Source organism: Rosa chinensis, chromosome 2, assembly GCF_002994745.2.
Source record: "Rosa chinensis cultivar Old Blush chromosome 2, RchiOBHm-V2, whole genome shotgun sequence".
Classification (NCBI taxonomy): Eukaryota; Viridiplantae; Streptophyta; class Magnoliopsida; order Rosales; family Rosaceae; genus Rosa; species Rosa chinensis.
The window spans coordinates 33,391,158-33,414,123 of record NC_037089.1 but is presented as its reverse complement, the minus strand read 5'-3'; the positions used below and the strand labels follow the sequence as shown (position 1 = coordinate 33,414,123).

Below are 22,966 nucleotides of genomic sequence, written 5' to 3'. Positions count from 1 at the left end.
ATTTACTGGATTTGAATGATTTTTACCCACCATACCTGGGTCGATATATTTTATTGCTAGCTAGCCTATTAGTACTCCTCCCTACTTACTATGTGTTCGTGGGTGAGTAGAGCAGAGCATGGGATGCTCCAGAGTATAGGACACTCTGACCTGAGCTTGGGAGGCTCCTTTCTTTCGTATGGTGATACTTCTTCCCCATATCTTATCATTGCTTGACTAACGGGGCTAGTCCAATTTTCACTATAGCCAGCGGGGCTGGTCTTATCTTCTTGAGAAACGAGATTTCGGTTTTACGATATATTTTTTTTGAATGTTGTGACTAGCGAGGCTAGTCGGTTTATCGTTTTGAAATTCTTGGATTTTAAAGCTAAATGTGTTTTCTTATTGTTGCATGCATCAGATTTTTAAGAGAATAATTGTGAGAAATTATGAAATCCTTTTTCTTTTAAATTGTTTATTTTTGTCCACTCACGCTAACGTTTTTCGTCTACTTTCCCTGGGCCTTTCGGTTTCTAATGCCCAGTTTGCAGGCGTTATTAGTTGAGGTCAGGCGTACATGGTTCAAGGCATAGTTGACGAATAGCTTCCGCACTTCTTCGTTTGGCTCTGATCTATTGTGGGTTAATGTTTTGGGTAGTCCACTTTAGGGGTGACTCGGCCAATTCTTGGTAGAGTTATCTCTAAGGTGGACCCCGCAGGGCCACCTCGGATTTCAGGGTGAAATTTGGGGCGGGTCCTGTCAAAAACAGTCCATAAGCTTATGACTTTATGTTTAATTAGGCTACTTAATGACATTTTTATTTTGATTCTATCCTTAAAGCCAGTGACATGCAATATGACATAGCCAGTTACAGTGATTTGGTGAATTCAAAAGATGCCTAAAACTTGAATTGTTACAAAAGATCTATAAAAGTAATGTTTCATTAAGGAAAACTAAACATAACAGTAGCACCATAAAAAAATATAAAAAGACAATTAATTTAGTAAACTGGAGTTTACAATTGACCAATGACATGACCAGTCTCTTGCATTTTAAGTCCTACACAAATTTCTAAAACTCTGTTCCGCTAATGTCTTGATTATATGAGCTCTACATTGTAAAATATCCTTCTTGTTGAGTTTCTTCGGAATCCGCTCATCTTTCGAAAGTTTCTCCATGTAGTACATCACAAAAATTCCACAATCCAATCTGTTGGCCACAGAGAAATTCAAGTCAATGAATTTGAACTATATAACAAAAAAGTGACATTTTAAAGTGTTGTATAGTTACAAGGTTTCTTCTTGTGAAATGAGAAGATCATCAGTGATTTTGACAATTACTGATAGGAGCATTTTAATTCGACATTTTAATATTTAACTCTCCATATTTTGCTTAGTTATTTCCTTTACTTAATCACTTTTAATTTAGTTTCTATTTTCTAGATACATAGGAGAAAAGTGGTAAAAAAGAGAAGAAATAAGCGTAAATGAATTATAAGTCATTATAGAAACTTTCCTCTTTCCTTTTAGGAAATATTTCCTATTTTGTTTTAGGGAACTTTCTTCCTTTGAACTTTCCTATTTTTGATTTTCTTGTTTTAAAGAGAGTCCATCCCATTGAGAACTCTTAAGTGATGAAATCAAGGAAATAAGAAGGATAAGATGAAGTACAAAAATAAGGAAGAAATCAAAGAGTTTTCATTCACATAAATTCTTCTTATTTCGTGGAGATAAAAGGGTAGTGTTCATAGTCAATATTTACTCCTAATTATCTTATTTCTTACTGATTATAGACTCCAATTAATTTCAGATTTTTCTTGATTATAGGAGTTCGTTGTGAGCACAAATCTTGCAAGAAGAAATTTGTGCAATTCAAATGAGAGGAATAAGGATGTATCTGGTCACTATTTAAGGAATATACCATGAGTCATTAAGGGGAAAAGAGATTAGAAAATTCAAGACTCTATCATGAGAAAATCAATGAAATTTGGAGGAGAAATCACCACACCACAACACACCAAAAATTCTCTCCATTCGCTAGTCTTCAGAAGCTCTGCATCTCAACTAAGGAGGAGAAGAAGTCATGCAATACATCAAGATCCTAGCCTCCATCCACCCGTGTGTCGTCCCTAGAAGATTGTTTGCTTTCAAGGATCTTCAAGTTCTTAGTCTCAAGGCTTGTCATCCATCTTTCACGGTGTATTTCATAGTTTCTTTTGTTTTCCTTTGTTTGATTCATAGAGTTATGAATTCTAGTTAACATGACTCTAAGGGCAAAATTTAAAGCCCGTTTATATGTTTTGAAATAGCTGTGATTTCTTTATGTTGATTTCTAAGTTGCTTATGTGAGATTGCTTGATTGATTTTGGATTACAGAAAACTTTTGCATGTTTGTGTTCTTTGGTGGCCGAATTAGGATATATACATATAATTAGAGCTAGATTTAGGTAAATAATTCACCTAATAGTTTTGTGACCCTAAATCATAAGTAGTAAAAACTTTGGACAAAAGTCGAAATCAATGAAGAAGGATTGCAAATAGATGAACTTTTTCATACTAGGTTGTGCACTTTGGTTGACATCATTTCTTTGTTCTTCATGCGTTGAATGTGTTCTTGATTAGCTAGCTTTCTAGACTATGATTGTATGTTCAATAGGTTTAATTTAGGTGCTTTCACTTAGATTAAATATTGAAGGAAAGTAAAATATGGGAAATCGTTTGCTTTTTAACGTTTCACATGGTCAACTTCTTTCTCATGACATGGAAAATCAACTATATATAGGAATTGTAATTGGATTTCTTGCATACGGATGTGGTTTTGATCTTTGTTCCTTGTGTTCCACCCTTGTATATATGTATTTTACATTTTTATTTTTGTTTCTTTTAATTTTTTTATTTTATAATCCTAATCCCCCCTCTTTGTGTTTACTTGTGTATATCTTCATTCTTTGTTTTATTTTTGTAAATAATACTTTGTACTTTTAATAATTATTTACTTGTTTTTGCAATTACAAGTGTACCATCAATCCCCGGCTAGAACGATCCCTACTTATTTTATACTGACAACTACATTTTGCAGAGTTAAATTGAAGGTTTGTTTTTAGCGTATTAGTTACATGATCAGTGATATGGTCAATGACATATTCATGACTATAACATGGCCAGAGACTTGAGATTAACAATGACCTGGATATAACAGTGACTTAGCAAGTGACACGTGATTGACAGTGACTTGGCTATCGACTTATGATCAACATTAGACATGAACAATGACTACTTGACTACTCCTTTATACATCATAAGATGTTTTGATTTTGACCACAACCTTTCTCATCTGTAGCACATGCATGTACTACACTCAAGTTTTTCTTTTTTTTTTGGAAATGAATGAAAACTTCATTAATAATTACCAAAGGGAGGAAATCCAATGGAGGAGCCCAAAACAAGACCCAATTACAAATAAAGGAAAATTATAACTCAACCATAAACCCACACCGATAGGCAAAAGAGTGTAACCCTAAAAATTAAATAAAACCTCAATTCCTACAATAATAACACAGCTACCACCGTCTAAGCTATCCCGCACAGCAGCCGCCGGCAGGCTCCAAGAGGTCATGAGAAGTGCCAAATCGAAGGGATGAGAACCGAAGAGCCGCTGCCAGTAAAATCTCAAAACGCAGATCCATACAAAACCAAATTTTAAGGGATGAGAGAATGGAACCAACACCAAACATTAACTATCTCTACTCCACCAAAGAGACTCAAAGCAGGGAGGAAACGAAATGAAATAGGACAGAAGCCAGTAGCAAAGAAAAAATCTAGTGGTTAATGGGGGGTGAAACACCCATGCGTGAGCACCCATACACCTCTAGGTAAGTGTTTCTCACTTTTGAGAGGTAGTGACGACAACCTTCAGGGAGTGGGCCTTTGGTAGAAGGAGGGGAGCTAATGTGAGGTACTGGATGAGGGGAAACATGGAGGTTTATGGATCTGAAAAGTTTTTGGAATGGTCGACATAGAAAAGAAGAACCAGGTCCTCTAGAACTGAACATGTGCCAGCAAAATCACCACCAAATGGGTGTAAATCACCACAGGGTGTAAGAGAATCAAGGGAAAACGATTAAGAACAAGGGAAAATAGAAAAGAGAGGCCAAAGAGAACCCGCCCCCAACTTTCAAGCCATCGATCTAGATCCAGATGGATCCAGATCTGGGCAAGAGAGAAGGGGGAGGGAGATTTGGTTTTCAGATCTATTTTCTCTCTCTAGTTTTAGATAGAGAAGCTCTCTCAATGAATTTTTGCCTTAACAGTTATTACATCGCCAGCGTATAATTAAGCCCTATTTGCATATATTTGAAAACATGGTGATGGTGATGGAAGGGGAGAGGGAGAACTGGAGGCGATACATATGAGGGATGAGAGATTGAGAGAGAGAATCCTAAGCGGACTGGAGGCGACTACACCATTCTTCAGACTGATCTTCACGAAGACCTCGTCTATATATGTTTGACCAATCACTTTCCTTCACTCTGGATGTGCTTTATGCAGAGGAAAAGTCCATGCTGGGTTGATGAACAGGGCTCCATTTGATCGATACACTCTCAAGCTTTGATTGCAGGAGAATAAACATAATTACTGTTTGGCTCCAAAACCAGTATGGGTGCAAACTGTCTCTTTTGAGCGTGTGCGCAGGCATGCCAGCACCATGGGGTGTAGTCATCGGGGGAGTCCCTTGACCTGATTTCTGAATCAAACGATGTGGACGAGGAGAGCACGAACCTCGTCACAAGGTTCTTTTCTTTGCCTTTCGGAGAAGGACTTCTTGCCTTACGGATAAAGGTTTTGGTTGTGATCTCGTCATGTTCACCAAATCGATACTTAATGTTGTAGACTGAGCAGAGCAATCACTGGGAAGTTGGGAGAAAGCACAAGGTTTTGCTAAAGCGTGACTTTAGCTTCATTGGGTTGCGAGGGCATTACCCTTGCTTCGCTGGTTGAGATAGTATCGGTGGCAGTGATACTGGCAGTCGGCTCCTGGGGAGACTGGGACTGGAAGTACGGTCGCTGGGTTGGTTTGGTAACGCTGACAGTCAGCTCTTGAAGAGACTGGGATTGGAGTGTGGTCACCGGTAAGAGACGTTGCTCCGGGGAGACTTGGATAATTGTAGAGATTAATTGGAGAGCTGTCTTTCGTTGTATCGTCTTTAGCCTCTATATATAAGCTGCTCGTAGATTCTCCTTCCTAATAGGAATGAAATACTATATTTTAGGCCACAGTTATTGGCCTTGAATCCTCTTAATAGTTTTGATAACTATCGTAGGCAATAAAAGATTTACTCTGTCGTATCAATCTTTTAGGCAAGGTTAATTACCTTCTGGGGTCCTGAACGTAATCTTCTTAGATGCGGTAGGATATGCAGGTATCTTAATTGCAAATATATCCTCGCAACGACTCCCGTGGCTCGCGGCATGCAATTATACTATCCCTTATTTATTGCAATCAAAGATGATTGCAATTTACTCAAACTGCTCCACTTCCATGAAACCTTAATTGCATGGAAGACATGATCGCTTGCACACCATTGGTAGAGAATGATGGCCCACCTACTATTCCTTAATTGTCTCACCATTCATAGGAGTCTGTCCATACATGCGATATGTATTATTCCTCTTTGACCACCATCAAGCATGATTGCATGCAACTCACAGATTTCACTACTGGTTAAACCATATATAATGTCTCTCTTTCTCTGTATGGACATGAGCTTGTATTCTTCCTCTCCTCAGTTGGATATGAAATCCCACTAAATTCAGGTACTGGCTTTTTAGGCCTATTTAATACCACCACCAATGATTCTACCATGAATCAAAATGTTCTTGTCGAGTTTGATTCTTGTATAAATAGTGACCGGGACCCCAATTAAATTACAGACATTGGGATCAACATAAATTTACTTTCTTCTGCTGTGTACACCCCAAATGGAATATATACTAGCCTACATAGTGCAGATACTGATTGTTAGAACCGATTGGTATGGCTATTGGAATAGCTAGTGCTCCCTTATCCCACATAGGAGATAAAGCCATACTATGATCTCTTTATATATGTTTCCACAAGAAACATATTAAATAGACAAAGTAAAGGTGGAGGCCCATTGAATGGGAAACAAGACCTTTGCAATGAAAATATTTGATATATATATATATATATATATATATATATATATATATATATATATATATATAGGCACTTGGGCCTTGGGCTGAAATTAAAATTCCAATAAAACCATTTCTTTTTATAAATTCGGATAAAGACAATATTTTTGGATAATCTGATCCAAAAACAGTTTTTGGAAAAACTGATCCCAAAACGGTTGTAACTGTTCAAATCAAATTCAAATTGATTGAACAGTTACGTCTTCTTCTTCTTGTCCGCTCTTTATAAAAGAGGAATGAAGGTTCATTGCAGAATAAGAAAAAAAAATCATTTCTGACATCTCTTCTCATAAACACTCGAGAGAAACACAAGTGAAGTTCGCTAGGTTTCAAGGCAACGGTGCCACGCCTTGGAGCGAGAGTTGTATCCTGCAGGGCAGTCGTCTACGATCAACCACAGCACCTGTGTGGGGACGAAATTCTGTCTTAGGACATTGCGTTGCATACGCAAGCCTCTCTCAACCAACCAAGTCAGTAATTGCAATTTTTGTTAATTCAGTTTGCTTTAGTATTGTGATCTTCGGATATATATTATAGTATATTTTAGTTGCGATTTTCTTATTTAGTTCTTAAATATATATTGTGTATTTGCTACAAAGGATTGATCAGAAGGGTACTCATACCCCATATGGTATAACAATCTAAGACAGAATTTTCGTTGTATGATTCTGTATTTCAGATGGATCAATCGGCGGTGGTCGCTAAAACCTCTCATGCTGAGAAACCAGAAAAGTTCAAGGGTGTCGATTTTAAGAGATGGCAACAGAAAATGTTGTTCTATCTCACAACCTTGAACTTGGCACATGTGGTCACGCAAGAGAAACCAGTGGCAGAACTTCCAGCGACTATGGAGACAATGAATGCCATAGACGCATGGGTCCATAGCGAATTTCTGTGCAGGAACTACATCCTTAATGGACTGGAAAATACGCTTTATGATGTGTATGTAACCTGCAAATCTGCAAAGGAACTATGGGAGTCCTTGGAAAAGAAATATCTGTCACAGGCTGCAAGTGCTAGCAAGTTCATCATCGGCAAGTTTATGCACTATAGGATGGTGGATCACAAATCAGTTCTCAACCAAGTTGAAGAATTGCATATCATTATCCACGAATTGCACACTGAAGGCATGGATTTAGATGACAAATTCCAAGTGGGTGCTATCATTGAAAAGCTTCCTCCATCCTGGAAAGACTTCAAACAACAATTGAAGCATATGACGGAAGACATGTCGGTGGAGAAACTGGTTTTAAAGCTTCGAGTGGAAGAGGGCAACCGAGTGAATGAGAAGAATGATGTCTCATCTATGGAGGCCAAGGCCAATATTATTGAAGGAAACAACTCAAAGTTCAACCCCAACTTTCAAAAGAAATTCAAAGCCAAAGCCAAAGCCAAAGGCAAGGCAACCTCCATTGCTCCAACGGGAAAACATTTCAAACCTAAAGGAGGCTGCTGGGTATGTGGAAAACCAGGCCACAAGGTACAAGTGTGTCGCCACAAGAAAGAGAACAATGCTGCTGGAAACCAAGGTAATAATAACCATGCAAATGTTGCTGTTGTAACTGAATTTGTTGGTATGGTTTCAGAAATTAACTTGGTGGGTGATACAAATGATTGGTGGGTGGATACTGGTGCAACAAGGCATATTTGTGCAGATAGAAATCTATTCACCACTTACCAAGAGATTAATGGTGAAAATCTGTATATGGGGAATGCCTCTACATCTGCTGTGAAGGGGAAGGGCAAAGTGATACTCTCACTTACTTCTGAAAAGCAATTGGCCCTCCTTGATGTGCTCCACATACCTGATATTCGCAAAAACCTTGTGTCTGGTCCTGTTCTCGTTTCTAAGGGGTTTAAACTTGTCTTTGAGTCTGACAAAGTTGTAATAACTAAAGGTGGACAATATGTAGGGAAGGGATACCTCACTAATGGTCTCTTCAAACTGAACATTAAACTTATTGATGCTTGTACTACTATTACTACTACTATGAATAAAATATCTAATGCTTCTACCTACTTGCTTGAGTCTATTGATCTATGGCATGCTAGATTACGGCATGTGAATTATCGCTCTTTAAACAGAATGGTAAACTTAGGATTGATACCAAAGTGCAATCCTAATAAAGCTGCTGCACATAAAAGTGAAGTGTGTACAGAATCCAAATTTAAACGACAATCTTTCAAATCTGTGGAAAGGTCAAATGAAGTATTGGGATTAATACATACTGACCTTTGTGACTTCAAGCAACACCATCTCGTGGAGGGAAAAATTATTACATTTCCTTTATAGATGATTGCAGCAAATACTGCTATTTATATTTAATATATAGCAAAGATGAAGCCTTGGATATGTTTAAAAATTACAAGGCAAAAGTAGAGAATCAACTTGACAGAAAAATTAAGATCATAAGATCTGATAGAGGTGAAGAATACGAATCCAATGCTTTTTTGGATTTCTGTTCTTCACATGGAATTATTCATCAAACGACTGCACCTTACACTCCACAACAAAATGGAGTTGCAGAGCGTAAAATCGAACTTTTAGAGAAATGATCAATTCCATGTTAAATAGTTATGGAGTTCCACACAATTTGTGGGGTGATTGTCTATTTGCTGCAAATGAAATATTGAATAGAGTTCCTCACAAGAACACAAATCAGTCACCATATGAAGTTTGGAAAGAGAGAAAACCTTCATATAAAAAGCTGAAAGTGTGGGGTTGTCTTGCTAAAGTTCGAGTTCCTCTTCCAAAGAGAACAAAACTTGGACCTAAAACTATAGATTGTGTATTTATTGGATATGCAAAGAATAGTGCAGCTTATCGTTTTCTAGTATTCAAATCTGAAATGAGTGACATAAATGTCAATACAATAATAGAGAGTGATGATGCTGAGTTCTTTGAACATATTTTCCCATACAAGGAAGAAAGAATCAGCTTCACAAACAAAAGAGCACGTGATATAAATCAAAATTCATCTACAAGTGTTCAACAAAAAGAAGATGATGAAGCAATTGAACCTAGAAGAGCAAGTAAGAGGGCAAGAGTTACTAAGGACTTTGGACCTGATTTCCTTACTTATATCACCGAAGGAGAACCACAAACTTATAAGGAAGCAATGACATCTCCAGAATCTCCTTTTTGGAAGGAAGCAATTAATAATGAGATGGAATCCATTATGTATAATAATACATGACAATTGGTAGACTTACCTCCTGGAAGTAAACCAATTGGTTTTAAATGGATTTTTAAGAAGAAATTGAAATCCGATGGTACTATAGATAAATGTAAGGCTCGCCTAGTAGCCAAAGGATACCATCAAAAGGAAGGGTTAGATTTCTTTCATACATATGCACCTGTTTCTCGAATTACTTCCATTAGAATGCTAATTGCAATAGCTTCTGTATTTAATTTGGAAATACACCAAATGGATGTAAAAACTGCATTTTTAAATGGTGAACTAGAGGAAGAAGTGTATATAGAACAACCGAAAGGCTTTGTGGTTAAAGGTCAAGAGCACAAAGTTTGTAAACTTGTGAAGTCTTTATATGGGTTAAAACAAGCACCCAAACAATAGCACGAAAAATTTGATTATACACTATTGTCACATGGATTCAAAATAAATGAATGTGACAAATGTGTGTATGTGAAAAACTATCGAAATAATTCGTGTGTGATCATTTGTTTGTATGTGGATGATATGCTCATCATGGGTACAAACAAGGATGTAATTAATTCCACAAAGAGTTTTTTGAGCTCATGCTTTGACATGAAAGATTTGGGTAAGGCAGAAGTAATACTTGGAATTCAAATTCATAGAGGTAATAATGGTTATATCCTTACTCAATCTCACTATGTGGAAAAGATGTTAAAGAAATTTGGACACTTCGATGATAGACCAATCACTACTCCCTTTGATCCCAACACTAGACTAGTCAAAAACGAAGGAGATGGAATTTCTCAATTAAGGTACTCTCAAGTGATTGGGAGCTTAATGTATATCATGAATAGTACTAGACCGGATATTGCATTCTCGGTTAGCAAACTAAGTCGATATACAAGTAATCCCGGAAAGGATCATTGGAATGCCTTAGTTAGATTATTAAGGTATTTAAAGCATACCATAAACTATGGTCTACATTATAATAAATATCCAGCCGTGTTAGAAGGATATAGTGATGCTAATTGGATTTCCAATAGCACCGGATCAAGATCCACGAGTGGATATGTGTTTACACTTGGAGGTGGAGCCGTGTCATGGAGGTCGTCCAAGCAAACGTGTATTGCACGATCAACAATGGAATCGGAATTTATTGCTTTAGACGAGGCTGGAGAGGAAGCGGAATGGCTTCGAAATTTCCTAGAAGATATTCCATTGTGGCCTAAGCCTTTGACTGCCATATATGTATATTGTGATAATAAAGCTACCGAAGCTAGAGCCAAAAATAAAATTTACAATGGGAAGTCAAGGCGTATAAGGCGAAGACATAATACTATAAAACAATTGCTCCATAATGGAACAATTTCCATTGATAATGTGAAGTCAAAGGACAATATAGCAAATCCTTTGACAAAAGGCCTACCAAAGGAGCAAATTGTTTCTACATCGAGGGGAATGGGTTTAAAGCCAATTCAATGGACTAACTCGGCGGAAACCTAACCTAGTTGATTGGAGATCCCATGGTCTAGGTTCAATAGGCAAACTAGTTGAGATGGTTCAAGAGTTTTAAGAACACACTATTCATTCATTCATTTGATGTACCACGTGTGTTACCTGTCGAAGTATAGGGTGAATACTATATTCTTAATGATACTAATATCCTTTAATTAGGAGGAATATGGCAGGATATTCTTAATTAGTGTCACCTATATGAGAGTGATGTGGGTCGCATCTATGAGAATTACATGGCTGCATTCTCTAGAGCTCTCATGAATTCAGGATATGTTCAGGACCAAAATGAACACAACCGTAAGAACCGAAATGTGCTAGGTTCGGTAGGTGTGACATTTGTTGTCTTGGTTTACTATAAACGCGAATAGTTCAAGAAGTCATTTCACTACCTCGCAAAGTAAATCCGACTAGTGATCCCTAAGGAAGGTTCAAGTCCAAAAGACACCTCTCCTGATGCCTATCGAGTCTTCTTTTCTCTCGAATTACCATAAAAGATGTTCTTATTTGATATCTTATTTTCTATTCAAATGTGGGGTATTCTCGGAGTTTGATTAGAAAATGTGGGGTATTGTTAGAACCGATTGGTATGGCTATTGGAATAGCTAGTGCTCCCTTATCCCATATAGGAGATAAGGCCATACTTTGATCTCTTTATACATGTTTCCACAAGAAACATATTAAATAGACAAAGTAAAGGTGGAGGCCCATTGAATGGGAAACAAGACCTTTGCAATGAAAATATTTGATATATATATATATATATATATATATATATATATCAAAGAGGGCCTTGGGCCTTGGGCCGAAATTAAAATTCCAATAAAACCATTTCTTTTTATAAATTCAGATAAAGACAATATTTTTGGATAATCTGATCCAAAAACAGTTTTTGGAAAAACTGATCCCAAAACGGTTGTAACTATTCAAATCAAATTCAAATTGATTGAACAGTTACGTCTTCTTCTTCTTGTCCGCTCTTTATAAAAGAGGAATGAAGGTTCATTGCAGAATAAGAAAAAAAATCATTTCTGACATCTCTTCTCATAAACACTCGAGAGAAACACAAGTGAAGTTCGCTAGGTTTCAAGGCAACGGTGCCACGCCTTGGAACGAGAGTTGTATCCTGCAGGGCAGTCGTCTACGATCAACCACAGCACCTGTGTGGGGACGAAATTCTGTCTTAGGACATTGCGTTGTATACGCAAGCCTCTCTCAACCAACCAAGTCAGTAATTGCAATTTTTGTTAATTCAATTTGCTTTAGTATTGTGATCTTCGGATATATATTATAGTATATTTTAGTTGCGATTTTCTTATTTAGTTCTTAAATATATATTGTGTATTTGCTACAAAGGATTGATCAGAAGGGTACTCATACCCCATATGGTATAACACTGATGAAGTATTGATTTCTTACAATGGAACTGCTAAGAACTCTAGTGTTTCTTGGACTTATCAAACAACCTCCAACTCTATAGTAAAAAGTAGTCTTTCTTCCCAAGTTGATCTGACTGCTGTTTTGCCACAGTCGGTCACGGTTGGATTCAGCTTCTACTGGTAGTAGTGGTTACTTTGAGTTAACTAGCCTCAAGGATTATGATCTAGGTCCTCGTAGTTTTGTACAACCAGGTTTGCAGGAACTTTAGGCTGCATGTCACCAGAATACATTTATTCTGGTCATGCAAGCCAAGAGCTAGACAGATGTTTTCAGCTTTGGGATGGTTTCATTAGAAATTGCAACTAGAAAGAAGGAAATCTGCTAGAGTGGCTTCTCTCAGCTGTTGATGAAAGATTGCATATGACTTTTGACCAGAAACAGGCAGAGCGTTTGTCCGTTTGATGATTGTTGGCTTGTGGTGTGCTAATCTGCATAACAACCTTAGGCCCTCAATAAGGCAAGCGGTTAAGGTTCTAAATTTTAACGCAGCAAAGCCGGATCTTCCAATGAAGATGACTGCCCTCTGTATTGTTTACCCGGAAAACCAGACCAAGGTGTGGAAATTGCAGTAACTAGTCCTCAAGTATCAATGTAGAGGTGTTGATGATCAAAAGGTTTGGTACCTGTTTCTGTTGATTAACAAAATTGTACTTTATTCCTATTTTTGTTGAGAGGAATGTAACCATTACACTTGTAAACCATGTAAACAAATGTACCAGAAATGGAGATCTCATCATTAATTTGATCAACGATACAGTGTGGGAAATTCTAGTGTGGTGGTGGGTATCTCATACCCAAATTTCAAAAGTGAGAACAAATTTTGTTGTCAAAGTTGTAATTTGAGTCCTACTTTGTGTAATTTTAGTTCTAATATTGGTAATTACACCTCTTACGACATTTTACAAGTTTTTGAACAAATTCGTTGTCAATGTTGTAATCTTAGTTCTAATAATGGTAATTACAACTCTTATGACATTTTTACAAGCTTTTGAACAAATTCATTGTCAATGTTGTAATTTTTGTTTAACTATATGTAAATAGTGTAAATGAATATGGTAACTTTTGTTCTCAATGTTGTAATTTTGGTTCAAATAGTTGTAAATTTTTGTTCAAATAGTTGTAAATGAGGGTATCTCATACCCACCAGTATACTAACTTGTCTCATATAGTGTTTCTTCATTTGATCAAGAATAATAAATACATATAAAATTGTAGTAGTATATATACTGCCTAAATTTTTAAGTTGTTCTGATGCCTAGAAAAGATGAGTGCCCCTGTAGCAATCCAGAATCTAATTATACTATAGGGACTTGAAGAAAACAACAGAGATCATATTAGCTGTAACAAAAGACATATGCAGCACTCAGGGACACTGAAACATAGTACTTTTATATCAATAAGAATATAAGCTATGTAGTAAGCATGAATCAAGAGACCAACCTAATGGAGGGAGGGTATATTCAGCAATTTGTTCCCATGATTTGAGTTATATCTCTGTAGTCGATTTTGTACACTGCGAGTTGAGCTATGAGGAAGCTCAAGCTGGAAATGCTTTTACCTAGAATACTAACTTTTTCTAGAGCTATTTTCCTCTCTTCTTCTGTCATTTGACAACACTAATGAGATGGATTCTGGGATAATTTTGTAGAACTATACCTTGTTAGGATTTGATGAGAATGAATTAGGAAAGGCAAGTCCTAGTTGGATTTGGTTAGTCTTCCTAAGAGCAAGTTCACCCGTTGGGTCACCAGGTCAGGGTCACCAAGTCATCAGGGCAGGAAACTATTCATTGCCACTGGACCTTTGCTTCCACCCGTTGGGGTCAGGGTCACCAGTCAATTACTGTTCATCGAATATTTTATTAATTTTTTTAATGTAAATGAGAAATGTATGATGTAAATAAATACTATTTATGAACATTTTGGAAATCCAAGTAAAGAAAATTTGTTGGGTAAACAAATTATATACTCATTTTCCGACCACTCATTTTTTTTTTAAATCCACCGACACTTTTATCATAGGAACAAAAATAATTTCGGAAGTAAAAAAGATTGTTTTTTTGTGAGAGGTAAAATAGGAGGTGAGGTATTTATAGGAAATTTTATAATTTTTTTATTTTTCATACCTTTGTAATCTACCCGTTGTAATCTAACTGATTTTTTTTTTCACCTTCATTCGTCCTTAAGTATCCACCGTAGGATCATTTTCACATTCAAACCCAACGACCCAGATTTCAAAGCAGCCCAGCTACTTGCTTTTCTGGCCTTCCACGTGCCTCTCCTTCTCTCCTGCCTTTGTGCCACAGTGGAGCCCTGGGTCACGGCCTCAGTCACCAAGTTGACTGAGCAATTGTCCTGGGTCAATTACTATTGGCTTGCCCCAAGCTCGGTGGAAGCAACATTTTGGACTTTTTCCTGACTTGGGTCATGATATGACGTGGTGCCCGGGCAAAAGGAGGCCCGGTGAACTTGCTCTAATTGGACATGGTTGATGTCAAAGTTCATTCCTATTAGGAATAGGATCTTTTCTTTTGTACAAGAAGATTTGGTTTTCCTACTACCAATTGGATTATAATTGGGGTGCCTATATATAGAGGGCATGTGTAGTAAACCAAGGCATGGTCGGTACATGCGATCATCGACAAGAGAGTGTATATCTCTTGGGTAAGGCCGGGAGCAGAGATGTCAAGAGTGAATACAGCTCTTAGGTGAGAGTGAGTTCTTGGAATATTCTATGAGTGTGGGTGTACAAGGGTTATGGGTTTAGGTTATGGTGATTAATTTAGCTCAATTGTTCTTGCATTGTAATTATTCTCATAGTGAAGAACAGGTATCTCTCGGGAGGATGTAGGCATGGATTTATGCTGAACCGCGTTAAATCTCGGTGTTCTCTTGTGGTTTGTTTACTTTTCTGTCAGTCTGCTCTGTGAGCCTTGATGGGAAGGATTCTAATTTCCTTAACAAATGGTATCAGAGCCGAAGGTTCGGCTGGGATACCTCATCATTCAAGGTGGAGTCAGTTAGATGGTTAAGGTGTTAACTCAAAAGTGCATTAGGTGGAGCCAGCTCGGGGAAAATTTATAGCAATGTGGAGCAGGTCAGAAACTCAAGAAAGTCCTTATCAAAGGTAGTCGATAGGTGGTGCGAGCCAAACTCAGGAAAAATCCTAATCAAAGGTGGAGTTGCAAGAGACCAGGATATGACTCAAGGGAATGATGGTTGGTAAGAGTGTATATCTCACCAAGGTGGTTCGTGGTGTCAACGATTGTGCTTGTTCGTCGTTCATGGTATTCGTTCGCTGAAGGTTTGCATGTTGATCGTGGTTGCTCGTCATGGCTTCAAATATTGCCTCATAGTTTGAGGTGGAGTAGTTTGACAGAAAAGGAAGTTTCCCTCTTTGGGTATAAGTGAGTGAAAGACATCCTAGTTCAACGGGGCTTAGTAAAGTGTTGAAGGGAAAGGATGTGAAACCGGAGAAGACAGCGGATAATGCACGGAAAACTGTCGGGGATTTAGTAATCATAACAGGTCTAAATCCAGAGGTAGGGATGCTACAAGCATCGTGACTAGGGTCATATGAAGCGAAAGGCTTGGATGGCATTGCTGTAGCATAAACCGATTTTCATATGGAGATGCTCTCACAATCTCCATAGGTGACACATATTCTTTGACTAGATATTAGATTTGGGATTGGCGTAATTTGGGTGGTGTGACGATGTCCCAAAGTTACAGAGGAATTTGATATTCAAGAGCTAGTTGGTTTCCAAGGGCTATAAGTGGTTATAGCAGGTGGAGCCGGGAAAAAAAATCACACATGGCGGTACGGTCCTCATACAGGGAGAACAGTGTAGTTGGTATCATTTGGTATGTTAGACCTCGATGGATAATGGGAAACAGAAGTGCGCATAGGTGAGTCTCGTTTGAGGGTACAGCAGAGATGTCGTTGACAAGTTTCCGAGTTCAGATGATGGTGAGAAGGCTAGGAAATCCTGCTAGGGAAGGCGTTGTTTTGAGGTCCCTCTTCAAAGTCAGCTGTTGATTGTTGACTCGGTGCAGTCACACATAGGATTGACTGTTACGAATCAGGGAGGACCACAATTGATTCAGGCTATGTGTTGCTGGTTAAAAAAGAGAAAAGAAAAGGTCAACGGTTAAAGATGGTGCAAGGGAATTTTGCATGGCATTCTCATCAAGGTGGAGATTGTTAGGATGTGATGAGAATTAATGAGGAAAGGCAAGTCCTAGTTGCACTTGGTTAGTCTTCCTAATTGGACATAGTTGATGTCAAAGTTTATTCCTATCAGGAATAGGATCTTTTCTCCTGTACGAGAAGGTTTGGTTTTCCTACTACCAATTGGATTATAATTGGGGTGCCTATATATAGAGGGCATGGGTAGTAAACCAAGGCATGGTAGATGCATGTGATCATCGACAAGATAGTGTATATCTCTTGGGTAAGGGAGCAAAGATGTCAAGAGTGAATACAGCTCTTGGGTTAGAGTGAGTTCTTGGAATATTTTATGAGTGTGGGTGTACAAGGGTTATGGGTTTAGGTTATGGTGATTTAGCTCGATTGTATCTTGTACTATAATTATTCTCATAGTGAAGAACATGTATCTCTTGGGAGGACGTAGGCATGGATTTATGCTGAACCTCGTTAAATCTAAGAACAAGCTTTGTCTTACAAAAAAAAAAAAAACAGAATATCAGAAATTTCTTAGTCAAGCTGATATACAAATTTAAATGTCATACAATCTCACAAATAGATAGAGACTCAGGTCTCGAGCCCTTCTATGATATAACATTAACTTGTTACAACTCTTTCTGTCTCTCAAGTTGCAAACCACCCTAACCAAAAATAAAGGAAAATGGAGATATCTTTCTACATCATGTTCGTGCTACATCTCTTCTTTTCCTCTCTTTGTCTTCTCATCCTATGAGATCGAGATATCTGTTTTGAGATGACTACCAAAGTCGACTATGCAAAATCTTCAAACGGGGCAGTTGAGCTTAACAGAAACAATTTTTACTTGTTGTGTTGGTTATGGGGGGAGGGTGAGTTTGTGGGACTCAGATATAGGAAAGCTCACTGATTTTACTACCATTGACACCAAAAATCATGCTGTTTATGGAACATGGGATCACATTCTTCCTTGCTCCTGGCCTCCTGCTGGATTTGAAATCCCACTGTATTTGGATGGTGCCTATTTAGGCCTACCTAACACCACAACTTATAATTCTGGGTATTTGACCCAGAAACCAATTGTTCTAGTATGTAGAGTTTGTTATATCCCCATAGCACATGAGAAAGTCAATAGCAACACTTGAATATATATGCCCTATCTGCAGTGCTTGTTAGGAGACAATTGAGCATGGATGAATCATGATCATCACTGGGAATCAAAATTCAGAAGGACTTTATTACAACAATTGATAAATTGCTCCTTTTCGCCTTCAATCTTATCCAAGGTTCGAAAAATCGTTAGGCGCTAGTCGGGCGGTGGTCAAGCGACTAGCGCTCAGACGCCTAGTGCTAGTCGGGTGCCTAGGCGGTTTTAAATTTTTAATTTATTTTTATAGCATATAAAAATATAAATCTCAGTATATATAGACTTTTTTTTAGGAGAATGACTATAGAGTTATAAACCTAAGGATATATTAACACTTGTTACAATTTATTGATAAGAATAATAATAATATTAGATAAGAATATATATATTTTATTCCCAGAGTCCAATGCCACTCAAACGTACATGACCTGACCATTCCTCATTCAACACGTACATGCAAACCCAGTAGATTAAATGGACACCAGCCAAAGAAAACTCAGAGAACCCCAACAGATTAGATCGACAGGAATCCGACTTGGAACAACCGGTTCCTCTTCTTCAAGATCTCTTCCGAACTCCTCCACAGGGAAACCTCGGGGATCACAACTGAGATTTTCGCTGTCGGTTGCATCCATCGACCAACACGTCTAACTCCAGATTCGTCATCGGTTGCATCCAAAATTAGCCAGTCGGGATCTACGCCGTCGTTTAGTCCGCCTAGTGCTCAACCGCCCAGGCGCTTAGTCGCCCGCCTAGGCCACCAAGACGGCCGCTGAACCTCAATCCGTCGAACCCCTCCGATTTGGCATTAGTCGAGGCGGAGAGCCGCCGCGCCTAATCGGCCTGGGCGGCCGAGTTTAGAACAATGATCTTATCAATATTTTCATTATTTCCTATAAACAAATGAATTAGTCCTATATAATTTGACTTGAGGAATAGCTTAATTTTTGTATTTTAGATCCAATTACAAGTATGAAAATGTGCGTAACTAATGATGTGTAAAGTTAAAACCAAACTTATATATGGTCGTTGTTATTATCCTAAAAATACTGTATTTAAACATAAATATTTAGCAAAACAACATCAGATCTCACAGGCTATTTCAAGTCTCAGTGACTCCGAGACGTCTCCATCGCCAATATCGTCTTGACCGGCATATCGATCACACACACACACTCTCTCTCTTTCTCTCTGAATTATCATGTCTTTCCACGTCTCTTGTTCTAGTTTTCAGGTTAAGGACTAAGGTAATTGTATATAGTTATCCGATTTCGTTTAATAATTCTCTATGCACCATTGTTCTTATAACTTTTATCATCATTGTGATCTATTGTAATGAATTTGTTCCTTTATAACTTTTAATTGAAGAGGTTGAAGAGGAAAGGGAGTCGCAGAAATGACAGAGGTTGATGAAAATCTGGTGGAGAAAATCCTGTCAACTCTGCCTCCCAAGGCTCTGATGCGATTCAAATGCGCCTCTAAAGTGTAGTATGCGCTGATCAAAGATCCCAGGTTCGTAGCTAAGCACCTCTTCAATTACAATTACAATTCCAATTCCAAGCTTCTGCTCTTTATGAAGAGGCGTTTAGTCTCCGAGGACATCAAGGACACTGCTAATGAGACTAATTACAATTACAATGCAATAATGATGATGATATTGATAATGGTGAGGACAGCATTATTATCTCTAGTGTCGAGGACATCAAGATTCCTCTTTGTATGAGTCTAAAGACTAGAGGCGAAGCAGTTCATATTGTAGGGCATTGCAATGGAATCATCTGTCTACTTCTAGGAGTTCTAGCTAATTCTTTTCAGCTGCTTTTATGGAACCCAGCAATTCAGGAATTCAAGCTTCTTCGCCCCCGTCCATACCTTCAAGATGTTGATTGGGAAAGAACTCTGTGGTTCAAGTATGTTCAAGGGTCTGGATATGATCCTAAATTGAACGAATATAAAGTTGTTAGCATTGGACTAGTTTATCCAGATGATTTTAGGGATGATAGATATGTTATTCATCATCCTCCAAAACCAGCAATATACACTTTGAGTACTGATTCTTGGAAAGAGATCAAAACCAATGCTTTCGAAACAGAAACCACTCTCCTTATACCCGAAAATTTCCAGATTCAATTCAAGCAAATGTTTTATTGGTCAGGATATGAGCAACATGAGGAACTGGATTTGTTTGATATAGACGAGGACTCCATTGGGCCGGTCATCATTTTGTTGGATATTGAGAATGAGGTATTTCATGATATCATGTTACCTGATAGTTTATATCCTCGCTTTGTCATGTTCAATCCCAGTCTCTATATTAATGGTATGCAACTTCGAGTGTGGAACGAATCCCCTGCTCTTTTTGTATTGGTTGATAAACTTCAAGGTATTAAACCTGAAGAAGATGAATCTTTTGTAATATGGGTGCTGGATGAACTTGGTGGTGCTTGGACAAAACACACGACTCTTGAACCCACAGAGAAGCCATTGACACTTTTGAATAGCAATAAGATAGTTATAAATGATTTCATGGGACTTGTACTCTGCTATGAACTTCGTAGCAAAAGGCTTAAAGATATTCTTATTCAAAACACGCCTTATTCTCATATATATGTCCGGTTAGATGACATTGCAGCTGTTATCTACGTGAAAAGTATAGTTTCAGTATTGGGAGCCCAGAAGCTCCAAAGCAGAAATAATTCCAACGTGGTATAGTTACTAAACATTTTCTTTTCCCTTTCTATCCAAATTCTTCAATAAGTTTGTACCATCAAGGACGTTCAAATTGTATCTTTAGTTCGGAAATACCTTACATGTCAACTATTGATGTTTCATTCTATTTTTTAGGCGAACTTTTCTCTACTCACGCACTTTCCATTCAGTCCTTCAATAGTGGACAGGGAATCGACCTCATATTCAATATGGGCCATCCCATCGGGTGATGTGTCTCTTAGGATCAAGAAAGTGATGGAAAGTCTCAGGGCCGAGTTCGGTGGGCCGGAGATCGAACCACATATCCCTTTTGTGGTATCTATTCGTATGACGTATGAAGATGTGCTCAACAAATTTAGATCTCTCCGTTCTAAAAATCTCCATGCAAATCAAGCAAAAGTTGATCTAGTGGTTACTAGAAATTTTTATCACCAATGTGTTTCTCTACTCATTGATTTTACAATGGAAGTATCCGAACAGCTATTTAAATTTTCCTTGTTATGATGTTTAGTTTTATCTTGATTCATATGAACTTTCAAGTGTTATTTTCCGCATTTGGTCTTGGATAGATGTATAATTCAACTAATTTGAAACAATGAATTTGATTTGAAGATTTCATGCACCTTTTCATTTTTGGCACCCATATTTCTGTTTTTAGGTATTAGTAGAGCCAAGTATTCAATTACTCTCATTTTTCTAATACACTGTGAGTAATTACATGAATTGATTTTTTTTGTTTTTGTTTTCAGTTAATATGTACAACTGAGATATGCAATGACCATTTCGGTTTACCTTCACGTAAGTTCCCTTCATTGTTGAACTGCTTTTTCCGGTAACTTTTTTTCAGAGTTGATGCGTTGTTTTGAAATGGACTAGAGCTGTTGTGTGCTTATTTTATCTTATGAAATGTGATTTGTCTCTCCTCCTCTAGGGATGGTAGGCCATATTTGAGTCTCCTTTACGGGCGTCTGACAGAAGAAGAGAGGAAAATAGCTCTAGAAAAAGTTTGCAAGCTAGATAAAAACATTTCCAGCTTGAGCTTCACCATAGCTCAACTCGGATTGTACAAAATCGACTACAGAGATATAACTCTCAGATCTTGGGAGAAAATTACTGAATATACTCTCCCATTCCCTTAGGTCGGTCTCTTAAGTCATGCTTACTATAAAAATTGTATTCTGTGTTTAAGAATAAAGGAATTTGAGAGAGATTGATGAGAGAATTGTGTGTTTCATTATTGAGAATAGGAGCCCTATATATAGGGATTACAAAGTACATGTTCTAATGATACAAGGAAAACTATTCCGAATACGACTAGGAATTCTATAACATTCTCTCCTATTACAGTCATGGGACTACTTCTAGTTTGATTAGGCACACAAAGCTGATTTCCTTCAACACTCCCCCTTGTGCCGCTCAAACTTGGTGGTGACGCTTCATCCGTTGTCTCATTAAAAACCTTGCTCGAGGAGGAGAAAAAGAGTACAACACGTCATTCACTCTTCAAGATCGAACATGTGGACATCATAACTCCCCCTGATGTCAATACCTTCCCCTGATTGCTACAATCGTGGGAGTTCAGATAACTTTCTCAATCCAATGCTCTTCACATGTTTCTCGAAGGTGGATTTAGGTAACGACTTAGTGAATAAGTCCGCTACATTATCCACTGATCGGATTTGATTCACTTCAATCTTTAGAAGTGATTGTTGTTGCTGATTATAAAAGAATTTAGGCGATATATGCTTGGTGTTATCACCTTTGATGAAACCTAGCTTCATTTGCTCAATACAAGCTGCATTATCCTCATAAATGCATATAGGTTCATCCGTGGTGGACTTCAAACCACAACTTCCTCGAATATGTCTAATTATAGACCTTAGCCATATGCATTCACGCACTGCTTTATGTAGAGCAATAATCTCTGCATGATTTGAAGAAGTAAACCTAGCTTCATTTGCTCAATACAAGCTGCATTATCCTCATAAATGCATATAGGTTCATCCGTGGTAGACTTCAAACCACAACTTCCTCTAATATGTCTAATTATAGACCTTAGCCATATGCATTCACGCACTGCTTCATGCAGAGCAATAATCTCTGCATGATTTGAAGAAGTAGCAACAAGGGTCTGTTTTGTAGACCTCCAAGATATCGTAGTGCTTCCCACGGTAAAGACATAACCTGTTTAGGAGTGACCTTTGTGAGGGTCAAAGAGGTACCCTGCATCAGCAAAACCCATCAAAACATCACCTTCATTTTGATGTAAGAGAGGTGGGTGGGGTCGGCCACCCTTAGTGGCGGCGGCGGCGTTGGCGGCAATATGGCCCTTTATGGTGTTATGGTGGACGGTGGCGCCATGCCTAATGGGGTCCGATCCCATTCTTCTGTCATTCCTCTTCTCTCTGTATGGATAAAATAGGCCTATATCGATCGTACCTCTTAGGTATCGAAAGATTGTCTTTACACCAATCCAATGGCGGCGTGTTGACGTAGAGATATGTCGAGCTAACAAGTTCACTACGAATGAAATGTCCGGTCTTGTGCATTGAGCTAAGTACAATAATGCGCCTATTGCACTTAATTAAATAGGGAACTTCGGCCTCTAATAATTCTTCGTCCT

At 38.0% G+C, this 22,966-nt stretch overlaps 1 protein-coding gene across 1 annotated transcript; it reads left to right on the top strand.

The window, feature by feature from the left end:
* The first annotated feature begins 18,759 nt into the window (after positions 1 to 18,759).
* Positions 18,760 to 21,482, top strand: LOC112184172. The gene is made up of 5 exons (XM_040513376.1): positions 18,760 to 18,881; positions 19,003 to 20,340; positions 20,479 to 20,658; positions 21,093 to 21,175; positions 21,275 to 21,482. The coding sequence occupies exons 2-5, from the start codon at positions 19,354 to 19,356 to the stop codon at positions 21,480 to 21,482; spliced, it is 1,458 nt and encodes a 485-aa protein (XP_040369310.1). The 5' UTR covers positions 18,760 to 18,881; positions 19,003 to 19,353.
* The last annotated feature ends 1,484 nt before the right edge of the window (positions 21,483 to 22,966 follow it).

Coding starts and splice junctions, on each gene's coding strand:
- LOC112184172 (XM_040513376.1), top strand. CDS start 19,354: ATGAGTCTAAAGACTAGAGGCGAAGCAGTTCATATTGTAGGGCATTGC. Junction 20,659..21,092: donor AACCACATATCCCTTTTGTG/GTATCTATTCGT, acceptor TTTTGTTTTCAG/TTAATATGTACAACTGAGAT. Junction 21,176..21,274: donor TTGTTGAACTGCTTTTTCCG/GTAACTTTTTTT, acceptor CTCCTCCTCTAG/GGATGGTAGGCCATATTTGA.